This window comes from Corvus kubaryi, unplaced genomic scaffold (genome assembly GCF_017639235.1).
Source record: "Corvus kubaryi isolate FWS band 111438036 unplaced genomic scaffold, C.kubaryi_AGA036_p1.0 138, whole genome shotgun sequence".
Taxonomy (NCBI): domain Eukaryota; kingdom Metazoa; phylum Chordata; class Aves; order Passeriformes; family Corvidae; genus Corvus; species Corvus kubaryi.
In genome coordinates this window covers 1,709,175-1,734,657 of record NW_024580672.1, presented here as the reverse complement: position 1 = coordinate 1,734,657, position 25,483 = coordinate 1,709,175, and the positions used below count along the sequence as shown (strand labels likewise).

General features: G+C 36.8%; 1 protein-coding gene across 50 annotated transcripts in view; it reads right to left on the bottom strand.

Moving 5' to 3' along the window:
* Positions 1–5,969: 5,969 nt before the first annotated feature.
* Positions 5,970–25,483, bottom strand: part of KCNMA1 (potassium calcium-activated channel subfamily M alpha 1) — a 439,385-nt gene continuing 419,871 nt past the window's right edge. For 19 of the 50 annotated variants that reach the window (XM_042018554.1, XM_042018555.1, XM_042018556.1 and 16 more), the window contains 5 exons: positions 18,013–18,207; positions 16,431–16,549; positions 14,476–14,700; positions 12,355–12,383; positions 5,970–6,725 (listed from right to left, as the gene is read on the bottom strand). In XM_042018554.1, the coding sequence (XP_041874488.1) occupies positions 6,571–6,725; positions 12,355–12,383; positions 14,476–14,700; positions 16,431–16,549; positions 18,013–18,207 (723 nt within the window). In that variant the 3' untranslated portion in view covers positions 5,970–6,570. Of the gene's footprint in view, positions 6,726–12,245; positions 14,701–16,430; positions 16,550–18,012; positions 18,208–25,483 lie in introns of those variants that run through there. The other 31 variants (XM_042018550.1, XM_042018553.1, XM_042018576.1 and 28 more) reach the window with 4 other exon arrangements.

The following is a 25,483-nucleotide window of genomic DNA, read 5'->3' as shown; positions in this document are numbered from 1 at the left end:
TGAAAAAGTCTTTGGACTGCTTAGCAAAATTATCAATCCGTCTAAACCTGACCTTTCAGAGCTAAAGGTGATACGAAATGCTCTGTTCAGTCATGTAAAGCAGCTAAATTAAACCAGACTTAATCTGTATTTGACTACATAGCTGGTGTTAGGATAGCATTTGTTGCTGCTGCAGAATTATTCATTTACAGTCCCCACAGAATCCTCCATGGCACCTGATATTAATTATTATTAGCAAGGAGCTGATTCTGGAGTGTAAGCAAGAGAGAAAGGGTGTTGGGTTAGTCTTAGGTCGAAGTATTAATAATATTGGTTTCATGAATGCAGTAATCATGACTTGGTGATACAAGTTACGAACTTTCTAGAAGAGAAAAAAGAAAACACAGCAATCTCTCCTTCTTTTAGAACACAAATACATAAATTTTAATCTGAGAAAAATACAAAATGAAACCATGTACAAGTTATGTACAAACCCTTTTTACAGGACGATATATTTTTCACTGGATATTACATATGACAAAGTCAGGTAGATCATTTCTGAGCACCAGCATTTGCTCTCTCACCAACCCATGATGTTAAAAGTAAAATGATGAAGTCGTACTCCTTTTTCTTGACGAACTTTTAAATTAAGATTCTAGCTGGTTCTCAGTGTACCTCCTCACCATCTCCATTTCCAAACTATAAATAATGCAGACATGTGAAACAATCAAAATATATTGTATATATGTATTGGTGTGTGTGTGTTTTTTCTGAAGGAAGAAAATGGTTTCATCAGTCTTGAACTCTACAGAAATGTAAAAGTTATATATATATATATTTTTTTTTTTTTTTGCCAGAGGTTAGAATATTTGCATTGGCTAAGCATGTGTGTCCCAAGCTGTACTATGGCAGAAGTGAAATTTTTTTAACTGCTTGAGATAACTTTTGCTGACATTTTTATGTGGTTCCTACTAGTTATTGTCCAGTCAACAAAATGCTCATATGCCACATTTTTTGTTTCTGAAAAATCCATGGGTTTTATTACATGTATTCAACTGCCTATATGCTGTGTTCTGGGTTGTTTGGTTTTTTCAATTTATAGAGATCTCCTCTAAAATGCATTGACTGAAGCAGTAAGAAACCTTGTCTCAACATCATAAAGGTTCTAATTAGATGCAGCCTTACTGTTTAGCTTCCTAAGTTAGTTATTGCTCTAAATTAGATCCAAAGTAATAAAAGAATACCTTATATTTTATATTTTCGTCCTTTTTCCTACCCCTTCTCATTTTGGCAGTTACCAATAACACACCACTGTACAGAGCAGGTGCCTCAGAGCAGCAGTCCTCGCTACGGGCTCCAGTGGAATTTTCCTGGTCACGCAGACTGCTGCACAGAGACTGCACAGCTTCAGCGTGGCTGCGTGTTCTCCAGTGGAGAATCTGTGCAGAATAGATGCATTACTCACATAAATATAGCTCTGATAAATGGTGGGACACACTTACGAGTACTGTAGGCCCACATACCATCCTGGGCAGTGACTACAGCGGAAGAGCTCCTACACTCCTTTCATTATTTCAGATGGGGCTGTAACTACTACTATTAACTCAGCATGAAAATACTACGAATATTAGGCCTGCTAATGGAATATTAGGAGGCCTGGTGTGCATATATAATGACTTCTAAAAAAAACTATTTCCCTTAAGCCTGTGATTATTCAAGAACCTTTAGAATGAAAAAGAAAATAATTAAAATTAAAAAGGTGCTTCTCTGTATGTTGGTGGTTCAGATGGCACAGAAAGGAAAAAAACAGAAGGACTGTAAAGAGTTCTCCTTTCTTCTGAATTTTTTGTGCATCTGCCATTGACTTTGAGAGATATTCCCAGGCTAATCCACTGTAACACTGGGAACAGATTTCTGTTTTCACTTTGTTCTGTTCATCGCCTTTCACACACTTGGTTATTTTGTTTAAGCACATTCAACACTAGAAATGAAAGGTGAGACACACACTTCTTTTGGTGCTAAAGAAATTCACAATGATAACAGCTGTAAAAACAAAACACACACACACACACACACACACACTGACCTCAATATGTGTTCATTTCAAATACATTGGGATCCAGGAGCCCTTAGGAATCCACGTCTTAAAACCATTTAAGCACCTGCTCTGTGTTTGAGTTTGAGCCCGTGTGAGTCAGCTAGTCCAGGGCAGTTGCTAACATTTTTATGGATTGGCCAGTGAGTGGTCAAGCAGTGAAAACACAAATTATTAGCCACTTGTGAATTATTGCTTTTTTTGGTCATGTATGTTTATGCATCACTTTGTGCAACCAATTATTGCCATAGTTGTTAGCTGTAGTTTACACACAGACACACACAGCCCCAACAAAACCAGTCCTCCCTGAATGAGAATACACTATTGTAGTTTCTCCTTCTACTATATGAAGAGTTCAAGAAATGCAAAATGTTCCTTTCACAGGCCCAAAGCAGCCAACCTCATCCACCTCCATCCAACAATGTATAATAGAAGGCTAATGCTTTTGCATGTCTCCTGTACTGTGCTTGCAAATTACATTTGCCCTTTGCCACCTATGGCTGAGGCCTTTCCACATCCAGCTGACCATTCCTGGCCCAGAAAAAGTGGTTTGTACTTTCTGTCCCATGTATTCCCAACTGTTGGGCCATCGATGCTGATTTGAAAGACAAGCTGCTAAAATGTCAGTGACAGTTTCAGAATGTTTTTAAAAAGTACAAGGAAATGTTTTCATCTTGTTTTTCCCTATTAACAAATACATCACATACTTATTATTTTAGAAGGAACTAGACAATCACATCAAGGTGTTAAAAATTGCATTTAAACTAGGAATATCTTCATTTCTTTATACTTCAACTTCTGCTGTGCTCGACACTTGCCAAATCTATCAGAAGACAGTTTTATCCTTTCATCTTAGTGCTCATAGGCTTCAGGGGACAAATTAAAATAATAGCCATGAAACGGAGAGAGCCAGCAGACTTTCTGGCAAAGTGAGAGCACACAAGTGCAGGGGTGAGAGGAGCACAGCGCCGCTGCAGCAGTGAGAGAAGGCTCTGCAGCACAATGTCAGTGCATCTCCCATAAAACTAACTGGGATGTCTGGGTTTGGATCAAAACAGGTGGAAACAGCAGAAACAATTCTTCCATGTGCTGCCCTGCAAGTCACACATTTTCTTCTTTTTTGTGCCTTTCTTCACCCCAGTTAATGGAAAATAAAAATGATGATACCTTCTTGTGATGACTCTATCAAATACATGCACACCCCCATACATATGTGTGTGTATATATCCACATATAAATACATGTGTGTGTATATATCCACATATACACATATATGTGTGTATATATCCACATATACCTACATGTGTGTGCATGTGTGGACATGCATATATGCAAACACAAACACACAGACACACTATTTATCCATGAGTTACCAAAAAACATTGTATAGCCTGTATCAATAGTGCATGCAGTTAATGACAAAAAAAAAAAAAAAAAAAAAAAGCTGAAAAATCCTCCCTCCCCACCCTGAGGTTTTTTCCTTTTTGCCTTTTGAGAAAGGGGTAGAAGTTATTGATAAAGACCAAGAACTTATTTCTATATTCGTCATCATGTGATCTGTCAGCTGTCACTTAGGTCCCTTTTCCCAGCTTTGATGTAACTCCATATATCCATTTTTTGGTCCTGGCCTTATTATAATCCTTAATAGCTGAATATCGTAGATTCCCAACAGGTTTTCTATCTGTTCCTCCATCCAATTTCCAGATGATAGTCCTGCATCTTTGATTATCAAAAATAGGGGTACGAAAAGATTACTGATTTTAGCTTTTCTATAAATAGGAACTGTAAACCCATAACTCCACCTGTTTCTCTCTGTCTTGCTGGCTCTTTCTGAATGTTGTTCAATCAGCCATTGTTTATGGAGCTGTTCCAGAAGAGCTCGTGAGTGTGTTCAGGTCTTGCCCTTTATTTATATACAGTTAGTAGCATGGGATTTTTGGGTGTGACAGTTAAACTGGACAGAGACACACACAAACCTTAGCTATGTAGGGGTGCTGTATTCAATTCATTGGTATGTTTTATCCAGTGAATGCTCACTTCTGCAGGAAGAACACTCAGAATTGGCACTGTATATGATAAGGTATAAGATATAATGTTCTATGCCCCTATAGTAAACACCAGTCTTCTAAGGTAAAAAAAATCATATGTATTTGGCGGGGTTGAACACAAATTTCTACAATTCTCCTGTACCAGGACCAGCTTTTTTCATTCTGGTTGTAATATGACTGCAGTTCATAAATGAAAAAGGAGCACCAACTTCAAAGAAAAGGCTTAACATGACCCAATGCAGAAACTGGATGTAAATTATAACGTGTCACTAGCTGAAGCAGCATACGTTGGAAGAACTCACTGGAATTATCTTCTCTTTTGGGGACTGTGAAATGCGTTAAACATGGATCTAAATAATAATGAAAAACTGCTTGAGTTTTTTTGTTACTTTGTAGAAGAGTGAAATATTTTAAACAATCCAATTTTACAGATACTGTATTAACCATTCTTGTTATTGTCTTTAAATAGCTATTCTACAAAATGTAACAACAAAATAGTCACAGTCCAAGAAGTCACTCCAGAATAAAGCCTATTAGGTATTAGTATGGTTATACTTGTACTGCAGCCAGTGGACAAACATTAAAGCTGAGATAGTTTGGCTTAAATGTTGGATTATATAGTGGACATCATCATTGTTTTCACAATAAAGTCATCATCTGCTTTGTATTTGTTTGACTCACTGATATTTCTCTAATGATAAAAATACCACAGTATGTTTAATTGTGGTGTTTAGCAATTCTGCAAAATTACAAAGCCTAAAGTTAACTCGCACAATGAAAATCTGCTTTTCCTGATGACTCTGGGTTTGTGGTTTTGGTTTTTGTTTCCATATTAGCACAGCCTTTCCTTTTTTTTTCTTCACACAATTGTGTCACATGTTGCTTATTTGAGATAGAGAGAGTTACTAAATCATTTAGAACCTAAATGCTTGGGTGGGTAGATACTGCAGCACAGATATGAAACATCACATTTTTGTCTGATGGCTATAAGCTTGTTGGCAACTTTGTGAAACTGCTGACACAAAAGGCACCCATCAAAGGCCTTTTGCATGTTATCATAATAAATACATTCATCACTTTTATTATTTTGATTTGGTTATTACTGTACTTTTATGTGTGGTGTTCCAGCAAAGTAAAAATAAATAAAAGGAAAAAAAAACCCCAACAACCAGAAAAACAACTGATAATAGACGATGTTGCTTGTTGTAAGAATTAACTGAGGGCAGCATGTTGTGAGATTGTAGAGCTGAGGCTAAACCAGTTTTTATCCTGATCTGAATTCACCAAAAGGAGATTCAGTGTGCCCTTTACCAGGGTATGAGCTATGACCAAAGTACAAGGATCTGGAGCTAAATCTCTATACATATCAGGAAGAATTTGTGCCATCTCAGACCAATGAAAGGCCATCAGCACTTCTGAAGTAAGGAAGTAACAAAATGTGGTAGATGAGATGGTTTATAACTTACACTTCCATGCACTATTTTATGTACTCTGGATTAAAGCAGTGTAATACATGGCAAAAGAAGAAGAATTGCCAAGCTTGCCTTCCTGAAATTAGCAGCTGCTGATGGCTAATGAGAAGTGAAGTGCAATTGCCAGGTTTGCCATTTCCAGCAAGTGCCCGTTACGTCCAAGGCCCCTGGTTGGGGTGGTGACATTCCCTGTGCCTGTGTCACAGCACGTTACCGAGGGTGCTGCGTTCCTGTGGGTGTGTGACCGTGAGAAGGGACAGGGCACCGTGGGGGGGATTACTGGACCCTCACATAACTGGCAATCAAGGTGATCTATATATGCTAATAAAGAATATTTCAGAAGAATGTCACATGTACAAAAATATGACTTTCAACTCTGAAAATAAATAAGTTCAATTTATTAAGAGCTGGTGTCAATGCTGAACAAAATACACATCTTCCAATAAAGAAACATTTTGGTGAAGTGTTGTAGGTTTTTTTTTCTTCTTTTTTTTTTGATTTACTAAAATACAAGTTGGACCTTTTTTCCTTTTTGTAAATATATCCTTTGTCTCCCTTAATTACATATCCTTATAACTGTGACCATCATTCTCCTTTAAGCCAAAGACTGAGGGTTTGTTGGGTTTTTTTAATTCTTAGGAGTCTGGCCACATATGCCGTTTTTTTAAGGGAAAATACTTAACAATGAAAAAAAAAAAGAAAAATATATTTTTTCTAATAAATAAAAATAATTTAAAATGCTAGAGGCTATACATGACTAGTTTTGATTATGTTCATTTATAAATGAAATAGTTTCCAAAATACGTGGAAGCAATATTAAAGGCAGACAAACAAAGATCTGTCTACTTTATTTTCCCATTAAACTTGCCCTTCTTAACTTCTCCATCAGTGGTTCAGCAAGTAAGAGGAATAAATGTCACATCACCATTCATGAAGTTTGTCAGGCTTTAAAAAAATAGTTCTGGCTTCGAAGAAGTCAACATTCATCTTCAACTTCTCGTATTGGTGGTATCAAGCTGCTTGTAGATTTATATTGATTGATCTGATTGGCCATGTGAGTGCTCATGGGCTTGATTTGAATGTTTCTGGGATAGGCATTATCCGGCTCATCTGTAAACCATTTCTTTTCTGCTAAGGAGCAAAACAGGTAGAGACAGAATAAGGAGGGAAAAATGAAAGTTTTAGTTAGTGAAGCACACATACACAGAAACATTAAAAAATAAAAATACAGGGAGCAGTCAGTAAAGTTTATAGGAAAAAGAGATCAATAGAAGGTGACTTTGACTAATTACTAGCAGTACAGTGCATTAGATTAATACCTCTGAAAATACTGACATGAAAGGAGGATGACGCTTGCAGATTTGATAACAGAAGCTAAAGAAAACTGCCAGTGTGCTAGTCTGCTTGCTGGATGTAAGAGAGCTCTTTCCTTGCCCCCATGCTTAGGTGATTCCTTTATTGAAAAAAATGATACACATCAAAGTCTAAACAAAGAAGCCAGGGAGAGCAGCTGCAATAAAGGTAATGCAGAAAAGAGCATGTGAGTCTACACACAGAGGAGCACCTAAAGAGTCAGAGATTTCTCTGAACCATTTCAGCCTTGGGGTGGTGGCTACTGCTGGCCCAGAAATCATGCAGCAGAATGTAAAGAACTTTCTGCAGCTGCTATTAGAATAAACAGGACTTGTATTCCTGCTGCCAGATGGCAGCCTTGCTGCACAGGGTGGGCATTATATCCCTACTTTGAAAGCACACAGGTGCTTGGGCACTGCTGAACTCTAGGGTTTAAAATGGGGTATGGAACACACCAGACTCTGCAGGTGACTGTAGTAGGGGCTTCAGCTAATCCTGAATGGATCAGTCGTGATAGGTGACAGCAAGACAGAGGAAGCAAGGACTTAAAGGAAGATTAGAGAGGAAGCTCTTTCTTTTCTATTTTTGAGCAGTATCTGTTCCCATGAACACAGGAGGATTTTATGGTGCTGCTTTAAGGCGGGCTGGGAGCACTGTGGGAGGGAGTGAGGATGCTGAGAGGCTGCAGAATTGCAGCCATTCCCCAGCTGTTTATCATTGTAACCACTATATTGCACTGTTCATATGCAGGTATGGATAAAAGCTTCTTAAAATTCACAAAAGAAAAAAAAAATCTTAAACCCCTTAGGGAGCAATTTCTGCTGTAATTTCTCAATGACAGGTATGCAACTTTACAAGATAACTTCATTCAAAGACTTGGAAACTCCTGATCTAGAGTGGCTAATGGTCATTAGGTGCACTTGAGCTTTGACAAGCATTTGTGAACAGGGGTCTGTCTCCATTCTTGTCCTCCTTCCCCAAATTCCAGAGGTGGGTGGGCAGAGCAGTGAACACTTACAGTTCTGGGCATTGCATTATTACATGCAAGGTTCAAAGTGTGTCACACCAGAGCTGCCACTCTGACATGTATGCACTACTTCTCATGCCAATGGAGAATCCAAAATGCTGCAGAAGCTTTAGTGTCTCTCATAATATAAACTGCTACTTTTGCTAACCACTGAAATTCTGAAATCAGGACAGGAGCAGAAAGAATGCTCATTTTTTAATAAATAAATGATTAAAAACTAGCAAGGCAAAATTCACCTTAGAAACCCAAGGACAGAGCACAAAAGCTCAGGAGGTAAAGGAGAGAAAAGAAATTGAAAGACCGAGACGAATAAAGGACAAATACCTGGATGTAAGTGCACAAAAATAAACAAAGAGCTTTGGTGTTAGAGTCTCTCAAGAAGTGCCCTAATCTCCAGAATTACTGGACTTCTCCGTCACTTCCACAAATATCAAATTAAAGCACTTCCAATTTATATGGATTTTAAGAACTTTCATGCCAGACCCCCCCCAATTCTTGTTACCTGTTCTTAAACTTTTTTAAGAAATGAAATCAAACCCAGGGATTATATTACTTGTTAGTGGCTTGCTACTGAAGGGAAACAGAACTACTGTATTGTTTTTCTTGTCGTTTTCTAAAATGCTTTTCACTTCTGTTTAAAAATATCCTACTCATTTGTGACCAGACTAAATAATTCCCTGCCCCCTTAAAGTTGCCTGAGTCTGAACGATGTTCAATCTCCCATCTCCCTCTCTCTCACCTATTATAATTAAGTTCCCTTTGATTTGAACAGATTGGACGATAGGAATTCATAATGTTACATCCTGCACACTGAAGCTAACTGATTAAGTGCTTTAAATTATTCTTCCTGACAGAATGATAAAGTTACAATCTGTTCAGAGATGATCTACAGCTTGCCAGACTCCTACCGCTTCTTTCTACATTCATTTATCTTTTTGTCAAGCAGTTAAAAAAAAAAAAAAGCCTCAATTCCATAGATCTTTTAAAGTAATCAGAACATCTGAATTATTAATGAGACTTTAAGGGAATGATTCCTGATGGGGGCCGGTTTAAGAAAGGTTGTAGGAAAAAAAAGTCTGGGAATCTGTACACATCAAAATAATTTCAGCTCCATTTAAAAAACCATTTAGTTCAAGTGTGACACATGAACCATTACGCATTTGTGGAAACCAATTTTATGTGATCTACGATTAAACTAACCTTTCAGAGAGGTGTAAAGTGTGATGGTTATCATGTTTTAAAAGCCTTGTGAGATCACATAAACAATTTCAAACTAACAGTTTTCTAATGGTTTGTGTTTAAAATGATTTTGAGGCAAGTTAAGCACCGTGAACTTTCATCACTACCTTCTTTTTTGAACACATGGTGCAAAAACTTTCTTTACGAATAGAACTTGGTGCAAGTTAATTCAATGTTGTAGCAAGTAAGGGAAGATTTGCGTGAGTGCTAAGGATCAGAACTGTGTTGTGTTTCTCAGCAGCCAGTGTAAAGCACTTTGAAATACCCTGCTTTCCCTAAAACTTTCAAAATAAGCTATTTATTTATGTATTAATCTTTACAATAAAACTCCTATCTAGGGAGCTGTTCTTTAAAAAGACACCACCGAGTCTCTTTTTGCCTTTACCTGGCAAGTAATAAATACAGAAAATTAATAATAAATGCAGAAGCTGGTAGATTCTGATTTCTTCTGCTGTTTGGATTTCTTCTTGCCAGTGCTGAAACCGTGATCCAAGCATTATCATCTCCAGCATCCAATGCTTGGACCCAGCTTTATACCTTTCCTGTTCCTTTCTGTTGTTAAAATTATCTTTGACCACATAACGATGAATCTCCTGTGAAAGTTCGTTGACCTCTCTACTTACCTTTGAAATGTGAGCTTAACACTCCTGATCTTTACTCTTGGCCACTATTGTATTCTGCTCCCAGATACTAAATGTCCTTCTTGAAGCCCTTACAGACTTTTCAGTCTTTTATGCTATGCTTACAACCTGATTTTGGTATGTCTTCCTGAGTCTCAGCACAGATTTTTACTTATCTTAAATATTACTTACTCTTTCCTTTAAATCAGTTCAGAAACCCCCTTTGTAAAGTCTTTATATATTGTTGTATTCACCAAGCTTTTTCTAAGCTCTCTGTCACATTCAGTTTCTCTGCCTTTTGGAATATGCATATTGATCCTTATCAGAAGTGTTTCTACATTATAGTGACAATAGGCATAGTTTTTTATCTTATTTTTCTAAGAACTGTTGAACAAAGTCCCTGATCTTCCTACTCTATTTGACAGGCTTCTTTTTGACAGCATCACCTGACAGATGTTGGAACAGCTAAGTAACTGCATGTATCAGAAAGCAGAAAACATTTACTTTCCTTGCAAACATCTGTGTTTGTAATGGGCTATCAGCATCAGCGCATCCGTGAGGGTTCAAAAGGCTTAATGCTCATATTACAAATAAATAAAAATTAACATTTTTGTGTAAGACTCTTCCCTGCAGCATAAAGAAAGGATATAAATAACCAAAGCAAAGAGATCAAAATACATTTCTTCAACTTGTACAGGACTCCAGCAATTCTCTCCAACAGATTTATTGTACTGGTGCTTTAAAATTTCTATCATTAATTCTAGACTGAGTAGAAACTTAGAACAAATGTCACTGTGAAACACCCTCTCTTCTAAGCAGAGGCCAAGAAAATACTACCTAAACATAACACAAAGGTTTTACTAAATTTTTATTCTCACCATAATCCCAGGTTAGCTTCCAATTGTTTAAAACATGATTTTATTGTCTTCTGTAACACTTGCATTTTCAAATTAGTTTGCATGTATGTGTTTGTGTGTCTCCCCCCTGCATGTAACCATCTTGTTTATAACTAAGCTGAAAATTCTCCCATGTAATTTGTCCCTGCATGAGGAAAAAAAAGTAATGAAAGTTTCTCCACCCACCTGCTCAGCAATTCTTTGTTTGGCAGATGAATATTTTACATGTAGCAGGCAGTAAGAAATTTGCAGGGAAAGAGAGAATAAACTATTCTTTCTATGAAGAACTTTACTTTGCTCCAGGACAACTAAAATTTTGTGACAAAGATAATGTTCTGGACTTGTTCTTGATTTTTTATTTTTTAAACTACCAAAATTATTATTTTTGACAATGGGAATTTCACTGGAAAATGCCTGATCCATTGTGTTTAGGTCAGTAGGAACCCATGCCAAGAGCCTGCAGGTTTGCTAGATATGGTTTTGTCTAACTAAGAACCTGGTTTCCAATGCTGAAACCATGCTGTGACTGATATAAATGGCAGAACCTTCATTTAAAACTCTAAAATATCACCTCCTGACATTGGTGATACTTCTCCACTTTCAAAAACTAACTATGTATTATGGTTGTTTTACCTGGGATAGAACAGGACATTTCCTCTTAATTTTCCATACAGAAACCAACATAAAGTTGATATAAGCATTTCTCTACTTATAATGACCAACCTCCATCAGTATATCCATATCAGAAAAACGTCATCACTAGAATAAACTATTTGATCAATCTAACTGTAGTCAGCAGTGGAAATTGTACACAATATTACTAAAAGTCAAAAGCTTTAGAATTCTAATTTTAGGATAGAAGACAGAGGTGGACTAGACTTCAGTGTAATTTGAAGAACTCAGATTTGTATCCATATTAGATATTCCTCTTCTGCTGCTCTCAGAGTAGGCAAGCTGCTTCTCTAATGTACTCTGTTTATATTTTTCCTATTTGAGCTGCACTGTTATACAAATACTATTTTTTTGGATAAAATCATTATGTAGGATGTGACAAGTGGCTTCATATTAACACCCTTCCTTTCTCTGCTAAATGGAAAACAGATAAAACATTAATGGAAAAGCATTTTGGTGTCAAAGCCATTAACGTTCTTCCAAAATGTGTAACTGCTCTCAACTATCTTCAATCAATACTGCCGACATAAAAAGATGCTCATGTACATACATGGGGAATAGGAGAGTAGGGAGGGGAAGGGAGGAAAGAAGTTGGAATGAAGAATGGGAAATTAAAGTAATGTCTGCACCACGATAGGCATCTTCATTGAGCAGGAACCTGGGTGTTTACAAAAGGACACGTGCAATTAGAAAGGCAAGCAGATGAGAGGATAAAAAAATAAAACAGGGTTGAGAAACAGCAGCAGCAGCAGCAGCAGCCAGTTTTACTTCTGGTTTGGAGGGAAAAAAAAGGCAAAAGAAAACCAACAAAACAACCAACCAAACAAACAAACCAATAACTGAATAAAGTTTGTAACTATTTTTTTTTAATTTCACAAGTTTTCACAAGGACAAAGTTATAGAGGGAAACCCACAGCAGTTGCTAGGTCATGCAGAACCATTAATTTTCATACCTTGGCCCATTCTATTCATCCTTGTTGCACTTTAGAAAAAGAAGTAAGCTATGTAAGTTTTACAATGCTTTTAAACTGTCATATTTCTGGTTGAGCACTTTAACTGGCACATCCTTGTAGTAATAAATATTCTCAGGGCAAAACATGATAACTTTCTTTGCAAAAAGGAACACATGAATTTTTCTTTATGATGAAGAGCAACTGTAATAGTCTCATTTGTAGGGGAGAACCATAATTTGCAACATATTTCACTGATTGGACTTACAGCTGCATTTGAATGCACACTCACACATATACACTGTATTCCAATCATTATGCTCAGCACTGCACAGTGGTATTCTCTGTAGCCCACTTACATGGTTCCAGGTTTTGTCAGTAAAAGTGCTTGGCTTTATTGTCAATTCACACAGCAAGCAAATCTTCAAAATTATCATGCTTGGGGAAGGGGAAGGTAGAAGACAATACTAACCATAAAAGCACCTTGTCTGGGTTGGCAGTTTCAATGCTAATCATTCCAAATAGAAGTAATTTTTTTCTGTTTGCATGCTTTCTTGCTGGATAGCCAGGGAAGAGGGTATGTGTTTCTGCCCTCCCTACCCTCAGAAACCCTCCATAAACCTAGAGCTAGTTGTATATTTCAAAATATACATTGGCTTCTGAAGTTGAAACCAAGAACAAAAAGTAAAAGCAAGCCTGAAGTATCATTTCTATGGCTGTCTAGGGCAGGTTCCTTTGCACTACTTTATTTAGTTCCCTGCCACAATTTTTTTTGGCTATATGTGTCATTGGTGACAATTTGCAAGAACTAAATTCTGGCAAGTGCCTGGAACATGTCGCCTCAGCACAGTGAATATTTCCAACCCAGCCCTCTTGTTCTCCTCATTAACTGTCCGGGGCACAGCACCTTTTCTCCCCAAATGGGAGAGATTTAAAGGCACTCAGTTGTCTTCCCTGCATTCCTGCATATTGGCATGCACCTGTTGAAAAAAAACAGGTAGAACATGCGGCAAGATTTCTGAAGGTTCTTCACATATTAGGACGCTTGTTGGAAGATTTATACCAACACTAACTTGGAAAAGTTAAATTACCATCTGGGGAAAGGAACAAAGTCCCTTGAGATCTGATATGTAAGCATAGAAAAATGCTTGCTCTTTTCTGAACATTATTTATTCTGTACATAAGGTGACTAATTCACCTTTTAAAGACGTAAAAGTCCCAAGAAGGCAGTTTTTAATTACTTACACCCAATATTTATGATACATATGGCTTTTTATCCCAAATGTCAAAAGTGAAAGAAAATATAGCTATTCATGTGGCAATATAAATAGACAGAATAATAATTTAATATGCAATTAGACTCTTTCTAAACTTAAATTAAACCACTGGAGTTTTACTACTTCATGCCCAGACAATTTCAGTGTTAAAGGGAAAATACACCATCTCCAAAAGACTAGTATTTTAGAGAAAGTTTTTAAACAAGCAGAAAAGTCCCTGATACTGCTTCGGTATAAAGCAGATGTGTAGCAATAATCTATACAAAGAGTGTAAGCCCTATATAATATAAGCTTTGAGAGTGAAAAATCAGCAGGGGGGTTTTTTTGCAGAGTTTTTGGTTTTTTTTTCAATAGGATAGTTTTATAAGCTTCAAATAAATGTATCAGCTCCTGTAAATATGAGTATTAAAAAAATCTACTGCAACATACATCAACACTTCTGCACTAAATGACTTTCTTTGTGTGACTCTGACATCAAGAGCAAGTGTTCATGTTAAATATACTCTATTTTTGGATATGTAGAGTAACTGCAGTGAGTTATTTATGTTTTCAGTGTGCCTATGGGTTTGGAATTCTTTTTTTATTCTCCCCTAGCATCATAAATAACTTTTGGTCCGTCTGCTTTGTTGCTGTTGTGCTTAAGGGTTTTATGGTGGTGAAATAAAAATGACAATCACATGCACACTGTCATACATATGCAAAATATGTGTACAAAAAGGGAGAACTCCATGGGAAAACAGGGAACATTACTGCTGGAAACATTAACCAGGGAGAATGGGTGGTGAATGCAAGTTTCACACACAGTGGGAGTAGATACACATATCAAAGTCTATCTTCCTGCACATACTTCTGTTTGTCCCGGGAATCCCTGGTCTTGGTGCGGTTCAGTCGGTTTGCTGTTGATGGGATAGAATGAACTGATGAGCTCTTCTTGCTGGAAGAATAGGAGGAATGGGAGGAATGAGAAAGACTGGCTCGGGACTGGCCAGCGTTGTGGTCAAATTGCATCAAACAGAAGATCAAGTCCGTCGGCACAAGCTCAAATTCATATGGTGGGTTTGTGATAACATAACTGGAGAGAAAGGAAGAAAAAAAAAAGAAAGAAAAAGAAAACAGGTTTAGATTTGTTCTAAAAATTTTTTTCTAGAGTTGTTAGCTCATGAACATTTACCCTAATGTTTGCATTTCTGTTTGTACCTAATTTTAGCTCCCATAATCCCCGTTATGATTTAGGAGCTTTTTATGTCAGCTATCATTTTTTTAATGTTTTCTGTCAGACAGACATAATGTCTGAGAATGATGTTCTTCAAGTGAATCACATAATGATTTTTCAGAGAAGACCCCATACAAATCATGCTCCTTTCTCTGGATGCACCATAATGCAATGACTTTAAGCAAATAGATTTCAATATTGACAAAAACCAGTAGCATACACCACCACATCACCACAAACAGTATTTAAAAGAATGGCTGAAAAGCAGAGAGAGGAGGGTTTTATATGCAGCTTATTTAAATATATATTTAATATACATAGTTATTAAATATTTAAATACTGTCAACAGAAGTAGGGATATAATTATTGGTTTGGATTGTGACTGTAGTTAAAACAAGTTAAGGAAAATATATCAGTAACTTTATAGTGAGGTTAATTTTGTTCATTCATTCCACATGTACATTCATGGCCTCAAAGAGCATTTATAAAGAGAAATCTGCACATCCGAGAATCCAACATTGCTTAGTATAAATCCCAGGCCTGAAATAAAAACTCACTCAATTTCAAGAATCCCCACCTTCACCTAATGGCCTTTCAGGGTATGAAGGGCTTATAGACCAGCTGCTAAATTTTTTCATGCATGTGAAAAACAGACTTGAGCAAGGCAATAGGCATTTTCTGTCCAAGTAAGAAATGAATAAAAATCAAACACGAAACTCATTACTTCTTTTCAAATTAATTCAATGCTCATAAGAAATCTGCTTAGCTGCTTCAGGGACAGAAGTCCCTTATTAATCCAACAAATAATCCCAAATATAGCAACTACTGTGTAAATCTAAACGGCAAATCATTTTTTCTACCCAATTTCTTCCAATTCTTACAGAAGAAAGCGCTTTGGTGGGCTGCAGTGTTGTTTATTGCCATGTTCACCCAATAATGATGCTTTTTGTAGAGCACGAAATAGTAACAGATGGTAGATTTGTGATACTTCTGGTACGGGTCTGTGTGTGTATTTCTAGGAAGCAGTTAATTAAGACACATTTCAAGCAAGCTGCTAAATGGCCTTCAGTTTGCAAAGATGGAAATGTGTCTGCTCTATTTAAAGCAGTAAGGTCAGGCTTGGTGCTACTGAAGTAAAAATGTAGTCTACCAAGAGGAGAGTTTCCATTTACTGGAAGAAATTATGATTAGACACAGATGGTACTGATGGGAAGCCCACAGGAGTATTTTTTGAGCATTCAGAAGACAGACTAGCTACTGTAATTTAAATTATTATCCCACAACCTAGAGTTGATTGATAGAAGGAAACTGAAGTCCTTTCCTTGCATGCAAACAGTGGATCATCATAAAGCAAACAAGATAAAGATACGTTCTGAAAATTTAATTAAAAAATTTTGAATAAAATTAGCTGACAACTTAGGCTGCAATATCCAGCTTATGATTTAAAGTCAGATAAAGAGTCACCGTGAAATCCTCAAAGAGGATTGTGGAAAAGTTATGCAAAAATGGAGAAAGCTCTTTTTATATTTATTACCAGCACTGAGCTCTTCCTCGCTGAGAAGACTGAAAACAGTGAAGACTGGACTCACCGTTTAGTGCATTGGCTGGGAGTACTTAGATGGGCATCCCTTAATCGATAAATTCCAAAGCAAAGCATATTGTATGTTTTCAGTGCTTTACAAAATAGATCTCCGTAACAACCTCCATCCTAGAGGAAAGACAGAATATAAACAAAAAAAAGAGAACAGCACATTTTTTTCTTTTCTTTGCTCCGTTAACACAATGTCAGGGAACAGGTCGTTCAGTATGAACTTACAAAAAAAGGGACAATGTATAGACAGTCTGTTGTTTCTCTCAAATGAGAACATTTCACCCAATGAAATGAATAATCTGAATGTTTTATTCCAAATAAGTAACTATGTAAAGTGATGATTGTTATTTTGGAGAGCCTTGGTCCATGAAATAATGGCAAATTGGAAAGAGTGAATGATTTGCTTTAAGCTGGAAATATAAATTTTGGTACTAGACAATGCATATTCTACAAATTACTTTAACTGTGGTATTAAAATTGTTAGTATCTTTGACCCTTTCTTGGCAGCAGCCATACTGCCATCCAGACAAAAAACAATTCATCAGGAGCTCAACAGAAATTAGAGTTCTAAGGGTTTAAATGGATAATAAAATATCTGCTGCCGTAAAACAATGACTAAATGTATGACTAGCAAAAACATAAGTTTAGATTTGCTCATTTGTATATCCAAAATAGTGATTCTTAAGTAATCATGAGAGTTAATGCATTCTGCCTTCACAGCTGTAGTGCAATTGAGGCTCTGGTGAAAGAGCATTTGAAAGACTGGTGTTGCTTTTTTTATTTGTGGAAATGTTAAGCTGCATGCCGAAGTGTTTTGATGAGCTGCTAGTCTCAGCTACAACTGGACTGCTACATGAACTGAAAGACTGTAGGCTTCTATCTGTGTACTCTTGCTGCCCTAATCCTTAAACTGGGATTCCCTGTCATTTCTGTGAAGAAGTTCATTCCATTCTTTTTGGACAGAGCTGGTGAACACAAGGTTAATTTAACAAACATCAAATCCTACATCATTGTCAAAGCAGAGTGGGTGCTCTCTAATTAGTTTGGGGGTTTTAAATTTTTTTGTTTGCTTGTTTTTTGACTTCAGTGGAGTCAAATTATCAGAAAATTTGGATTTCACAAGAAATTTAGTTCATCCAAAACCAGCAGAAAAAAACCCAACAACTTTGTTTTCAAGCTAATAAGCAGATTTTAAGAACCAGAAGCTCTGTGAAAACACTAAATAAGCTTATCAACACCCAAGAAAGATATATATATTGTGTGTACTTTGAATTCATTATTGCTACAATGATTATATCATCCAAAGCAGCTCATCCATCTCTTTAGCTGGCAATGAAGAAGAGCCACAGGATTTTCTGTATGAAATATGCAGGCAAGGAACCTGGGCAATTATACAGCTTCTTAAAAAGGCAAAGAGCAAACCTGGCACTCTGTGCTGTAAATTTTTAAGCAATCCAAAAGCTCTATTAAATTAAATAATAGAAATTATATGCTTACTAAGATAGATTTTTCACTCAGTCTGAGAGCAAGCTAGCATAGCAGAGACCAGCCTTGGTCCTACATTTCCCTCATGATCTTACCCCTAGGTCTGCAAATGGCCCATCATACAAAGCCAACTGAGCAACTCGACACCTGTCCCTGTTTGCAAGTGTCTGGGGCGTGCTGTAACCTCCTCTCAATGCATTTTCCTCAGCAATCAGTGCTTCCAGCTCTGGTGTGGCTCCTCCTGTTACCAATGTCCGTATCAGTGTGAGGATATTGTCATTGAAGTATGTCTGCAGAGATAAAAGAAAGCTCTTTAAGCAAACACCATTAAAGTCACAACTGAAGACATCCAAATTACAACTTTTCTGGGTTTCTGCTGTTTAAAGTTCTTGGCTGTCTCTTCAAATAATTTTATATAGAAAGTGAAAAGACAGCAGCCTCCAATTACTCTATTTTCTTCTATCCCATTAGGCTCCTATACTAGATCCTTCCTTTTAAACACCAATTCAGGCTGATTTTTATTAAAGTACAAAAATTTGAATGATTTATGTTTCCTATAATTGGTGTTAGTAGTGATGCAATGACTGCTTTCCTTCTCATCGCCCTCATGTCTAATAATGGGCTTTAGGACATGTAATTGTAAAATTCAGACCACATTTAAAGCTTACACAGGCTAGATTGCCTTTTTACTCTTGTCACCAATTCGTTGGGGAGCTGCCTTTGTGCTGCAAATGTCATTACTTATTACTGTGGCTGGACTCTAGCAGTCTAACCAATGTATTGTACTAAACATCTTATTACGAGACTTGACAGTGTTCAGACATAAGCATGTATCAATTAAACATCTTGAGTTCATTCCAGATAAATGTATGATGAGTCTGGGATCCTGGTGGTCCTTTTAAAAAACTCTAGGGTATAGGGTAAGTGTGGTTTATTAGGGAAGATTTACTCCACACTGACATTTTGCCAGCATCTGTAGCACTGCTGGTCTGTCAGGCAAACAATGGGTATTTAAAATATTAATTTAAATCCAGATGAATGACTTTCAAGTTCACTTAAAAGTATACTGGTATAGTTCAGACATACTCAGTTAAACATCTGCAATGTATTGTACTGGGCAAAAAAAAAACGTTGAACAAAAAAAAGGAAAGACTGTCACTTATAATGTCACCAATGTCTGAGTTTTCAGAAGCTTTGCAAGTGCCGGGGACATAAAAGGAGAAAATGAGCTCACTGTAGAGTACACAGGATTGACATTACTGGATTTCTGGATTTTGTTGAATTTAGGACTTAGAACAAATGCTTGTAATCCAACCAAGTGAAAATGAATGCTGAATTCTCAAACAGTGCTTGCTGTCTAAAGATAAAACTTTTTAAATAATATTTTTCAATGAAATTCATTGCTCCATCCATATAATGTAATTGAATTTAATACATGGGTAAACTGAGGTACAGGTTGAAATATTTTATCCTGAGATCAAAAAGCAGAACTGGCTTCCTATCCATGTTACTTTGATATTCTTTCTTTGTATAATGAAACTCCAGTTTCATTGTTTGCTGGAGATGACAGATAAAACAGAAGAAAATGAGTTCTACGCAGCAATGTTTTTCACTTTACATTGAGGTTTTGTAACTTCAAGCTTCTCTGCTTATTTACATAGGCATAGATGCCATTCACCTGTTGACTAAATTAAAATGAAATGAACATATTCTTATTGTTATACATGGCCTAAAGCAAATATTTGCATCTCATCAACTCCAATTATTTTAAGTTAACCTGGGTAAGGGACTACATATTTTAACTACAAGGCATATTGTAAAGAGTAGTCTGACGTAAGTAGAGGTTCAGGAAGATTCAGCTAGTCTAAAACAACAGCTAATCTCAAATCAGCTCTTACATATGTGGATGCACTGTGTAACAATTCAAGTGTAATACTCAAACCTCTCTTAACATAAAGAAAAATCAATGTGACCCCTTGCAGGAATGTAAGTCTGGAGCGATTACATGATGTTTAATAGGAATTGCCACCGTGAGAGAGAGAAGACATTCAGGCATGACTGTTTATTTTTCAATTACTTCTTCCTTGATGTCCCTGAGATGAGAATCAGAGTTGCCCTCTTTGGCAACTCTTCCCACTGTGCTATACTTCTATGGCAAAGCTAAGACTCTCACTAGTAAAAGAGGCAGCATTTATTGTGGAACAATGGCTTAATTTGGGTTTCACACCATGACTGATGTGGATGGCACCATTTAGTCAGATGGTGTGTGCAGCCAAAAGATAGTTTTTGGTTTTTTTTCTTTTGCAATCAATGGGAGAAAAGATTTCAAGTTTTGGGACAAACTGCTGCAGCATTGTGTCTGATCAGAAAATGCCCAATGATAAGCAAGAAAAGATGGATGAATAGGAAGCTGTAACTTGTCACCTTCTGCTAAATAGGGTTACTTCCTCCTGTACTAACGTATTTAACACTCAAGGAAAAGCTGTCTGTCCATGCTTTTGATTGTCACAAAAATCAGTCTCCTCATTACATCTTGCCAGTTTGGAACTAGGGGAACACTGAAAAGCTGAACTAGCTGATATACATTTCCTTTGGAATAACAATACACTGAAATTAATTTCAGAGTGATCTTCTACTTGCTCTTTGGGAGGGTACATGGCCTGGATATGCCAGTACTTATAAGAAACTGACTTACAGAATGTCTTTGGAAAGGTGCTGTTGTACTTAAAGTAACAAGGCGCTTTCCAGTCATTTAAAAGAATCCCCTTTGTTGAGTGTAAAATCATAACTGAGGAAATACTTGTTTGCTACTGTCATTAACCAAACCCCACACTGGACATGTGTATGGTATCACTTTAATTGGCATCTGGAATGAGAATATGAAATAGGTGTATTCTAAACACAGCAAAAAGGAAATGCATTATAGACACTGAAACTGGGTAAATTACAAGGAAATCATGACACAGATATCTGAGCTAGCACTGCCACCTAGCCCTTGCTTCTGAATTGTAGTGCAGCTCTTTCAAATGTCTCAAGGATGCTTTCCCATTTGTTCAATCATTTTTTAAAGTATAATTACCAGAGTGCTTATGTTTTGCAGTTAATGCTGTCATGTCTTTTAAATTAATTGGTCTTCTACAGAAAATTTAACTGAAAATTAGCACATCTTTTAATAATATTGCTTTAACTTTAATAGCACTTTGCCTTTCATTTATAATTACGCTAAAATTGTCATTTTTCAAGTTATATCTGCCTTTTTTGTGTTTGCTAGTGGGTTTTTGAATGAATTTCTTTTATGAAGACTCCTCCTCCACTATCTGCAGCTTTGAACCTCACTTTCAAACAAATATTTTAACTTGCTTTTCTTTCTCAGTTGGAGGAATAATATATATCTAAACCCAAGGAATGACGGAGCTAACATCAGTAATTCATACCAGTAACAAGAGGGCCTTTGAGCCAGAATCAACAGCAGAAAATAAATAACAGCATTTCACCATTTGAAAATCTATTAATTCTCAAACTATTGTCTAAACTTTAAAGACGTTTGGGATACTTTAAGTTACAAGATGCTGCTTGCTAATTCTCTAAACAGACTTTCATGAAAAATATTCTTGTTTCAAAATGCCCATATCAAAGATTAGAAAAAGCTTCTTTTCTGTACAAATAAGACTGTGAGGTTCCCTTCGGGAGAACTCTTGAGTAAGACCTATAATGAAAAGTTATTTTTAACTTTTTAAACTATTTTCTTCCATCCTGTGCTTTTGTTTATATGAAGAAAAACTAGGATTTGGTAATACAGAAAAAAATCAAGACCTAAAGTTCTAGCACAAGCAAATGATTTCCAGGATAGCGAATGTTAAATGGTATAATCTGGCTCTGGAGATCCTTGCTCCAATGGCACCACTCCGGCAGCACCTCGGATCTGTTGCAGTGGTAGGTGTGGGAGGGATGCCAGCCTGCCAGAACTTCTGTAGTTCTCGTATCTTCAGTGCCAGAAGGAGTCACAGGGAAGCTTCGGCTCTCAGGCCAACTGCTCAAACCTTTGAAGGTACTGTGTGTTGATAAAACTGTTTCCTTGCATGTAGAGGATTTTATGGAATAACTATCTCAACAAGAAAGGGAAAAAGTACTTCTGCTCAAAAATTTGCTCCTCTTAGGCTATCCTATGTCATGTAACTTTTCTACAGCTGAACATTTTTAAAAAACAGTCACATAATCTAAAAGATGCTTTCAATCCCACACTTTTTAGTTACATTTCACTTGGTGATGGAAGCATGCTCTGCTTTCCAGAAGTAGTGCTACCTTGAGACTGACAGAAAACGTGTATTATTACCTGGGTTTGGATATGCTACAACAAAAACAATATTAATATATCATTCAAGTACCTGATGGCAGTAGATCTCTCTTCAAAGACACAACAATGATTAGCTGGAGCATTTTAATAATAGCCACCGCCACAGTTACAACATGACCCATGCCCAGAGCCTTCCCACAGAGCACAGCAATGCTCTTGAAACAAACCTGGAGAGACCACTGCTACCAGCTCTTCAAAAACACAATGCAGGTTTTGAGCTTGTGATTGTCCTCTGAGCAACTACAACTACAACAACTCTGGGTAGCTAGTTTGAGCTACTACACTGTGAATCCTGGGCTTGTGGAATATATTGCCTTGGCTGCAAAGGCCAAAGTGGGTGTGATGCCTTAGGTTTTAATCTTTATATTTTTCAAATTCTGTACTGCTTGGTGTGTGACTCTGGAGTTTCTTGTAGCCTGTTAACTTCTGCTCTCTCATGCTAGGTAGACATAGCAAAGCCTCTCCAGGCCCTGCTTTCCAAGGACACCAAGACTGTCCTAGGCCAAAAGTGTAAACCAAAGAGCCTTTAAAGGGGGGAGTAAGCTGAGGGGAAAACTGAAGCTTTAATTGGAGAATTAACCCTGCTATGCAAATGAACCAAACCTATAAAGAGGGAAGAACTCGTGACCTTAGGTCCATCCTGGGGTCCATTTTGAGAATGGCTTCAGGCTCCCCAGGGGGTACCTTTGAAGGCCTTTCAAATAAATACCTCTTTTAATCCTTTACTCCTGTCTAGTCTCTGTTTCTAGGAGGCCTCTTAAGGCATCAGGTGTAGATGACCTGAAAACTAAACTTCATTAAACTTTTACCTTTGAAATATGGAAATAACAGACAATTTCAAATTGAAAATGTCCAGTACTGTCATTTTATAGGAAATAATGCTGAACTAGCAGAACGTAAAGATCTCCAGCACTCAGACTTGAATTAGAGAGTTACCAAATTTTCTAATCTGTGATTCATGAGTTGGGTTTAATGTACTACTTCAATATTAATAAAACTATAAAACATTAAATAATACTTTAATACCGATTAATACTTTAGAATTATTATTATGCAATAACTGAATACTTAAGCAAATTATTTTAAAAACATTTTTTAGCTCTTTTTCTATATACATACATCCATATGCCTGTTTCAAATTACCCACAGGTCAGAAATCATACCGTATGTACAGGTATTATTCGACTTTCTAATCTTTCTTACACCTGTTTTACTACAAAACCCCACTACTGTGGGGAGAGATTAATTCTTGAAGGAGCAGTTCATGCATTGTCCATTTGCACTGTACACTACATAAAGAATTTTCATCACAGAGGTATCAATAGAGATAATAAATTGGAATTTTCCCATAGAAAATAAGCAGTAAAAACCCCTGAACCACTAAGTAGATGGAATAATGAACTATATACTTGTCTCCAAGTGAGCTAGCAAAGGACAGCACAGTGCAAATCATATACTTCTTACAGAATTCCAGTGCAATTAATAGCATGAAAGCATGATCTCACAATTTAGCTAGGATTTGGGGTTCAGTTTGCCCATACTGGCAAGTATAAAGTTAGTCAAATTAAATAGAAGCTGTTTGCTAAAAGCAAGTGTACTCCAGAAAAAAAAAAGAAAATAAAGGTAAGAAATAATATAGTGCAAATAGATTAGTTTGTATGAGAAACACTCTTTTCCTTGGAGAAGAAGTGGAAGGAGAACACACCTTCCCCATGAGACTAAGGATAGTAAAGGGAAAACATCTCACACATTCTACGCTTTCTGAAGGGTCAGGAAGAATTGTACTTTTCCAACTCCTTACTGGGCCTTTGAGGAATAAAACAGAAAATAACACTGCCACTGATCAGAAGACTGGTGAAAGAAAAGACAGGATAGTGAACAATTCTAACTGACTGAATCCTTGGCTTGTCTTCTTGGTTAGTTATTTTTTCAAGTAGAGAATTTTCTACTCTTGTTATCACATTTCTCTGGCTTCAGCCTGCAGTGTCCCTGACACATAATATGACCACTTAGATGTGAAAATATTTAGAAAAAGGACCGTTATGGAAAGGAACTGCAGAAACAGAGGGGCATGTTGTCCAAAACTAAGAGTTAATAAAAGCTAGCAACAACTAAAAGTATTAAAATTTCTGAACAGGCATGCTGTACCTATTTTTCATTACATCCTTATTATTTACTTGAGATACCTTTGCACAAGAAAGCAATGATGCCCACAACATGTCATTCTATGGCAATGCTAGTGGCAACCAGAAGGATTAGCCCTACTTTTTTCTTGATTCTCAAGTGCCCTACTGAACAATACATTCAGAGACATTGACTTAGATAATAATGGGAGTAGAAAAACAGCTCTAAGTAACATTTGGAACCTTCATATTAAATTATTCCCATTTATAATGTGAATATGCTAAATATTTTATAGATAGAGATTTTAATTAGGGAAGGTACAGAGTTTAAGAGTGCTTGCTTAGGTTTCCTGAATTTGTCACATCTACAAAATACTGTAAATAGCTTTCAAGAAAAGCATTTTCTGAGGTTATTGAAAACTCATAGGCTGCATTAGAATAAAATTTTATCTGTGTAGACTCATCTTTTCATCTGTGGATGGAACACATGAAAAATATAGCAGGGAAAAATCACAAAATACAGATACATAAATATGAAACACAAATAAAATAATAAAGATCACTATGAATTCTTTTTAAAAGTAGAAAGTTTAATTCTGAATTCAGGTGAAGGTCAGAGTTGGCTCCTTTAGAGAAACCCATTTGCTCATATGTAGTGTTACTTAGGATTTACAACAGATCATTCATAGCACTATGGAATTTTATTCCACAAGGAACTCAGAAAGCCCATGCTCAGATTTTAAAAGGACTATGTCCTTGCTATATCTAGCAGAGTTTAAGGTCCCTCTGAAACAAGTGGAGGTCACACAGAGCAAGAATGGTCTGAAAACTCAGCCAGTATGGGGAGGATGAAAAGGAGCATGACCGAGGCGTTTGCTCCAGAGATGTGCTATGGCTGCAAACCAAAAGCCCCAATGAAGACATAACCAAAGGCCACCATCTGTGGTTTCTGGCATGCACTGAAGTGTTGATTCACAAGAAAACTCATATGAAAAAGAGAGGATAACCTCCCTTCACACAAGTAGAGTTCATGAGATGTGTACAATGGCTTTCACGGAGTTCTATCAGTGTCCCCCAGCACTCATACTC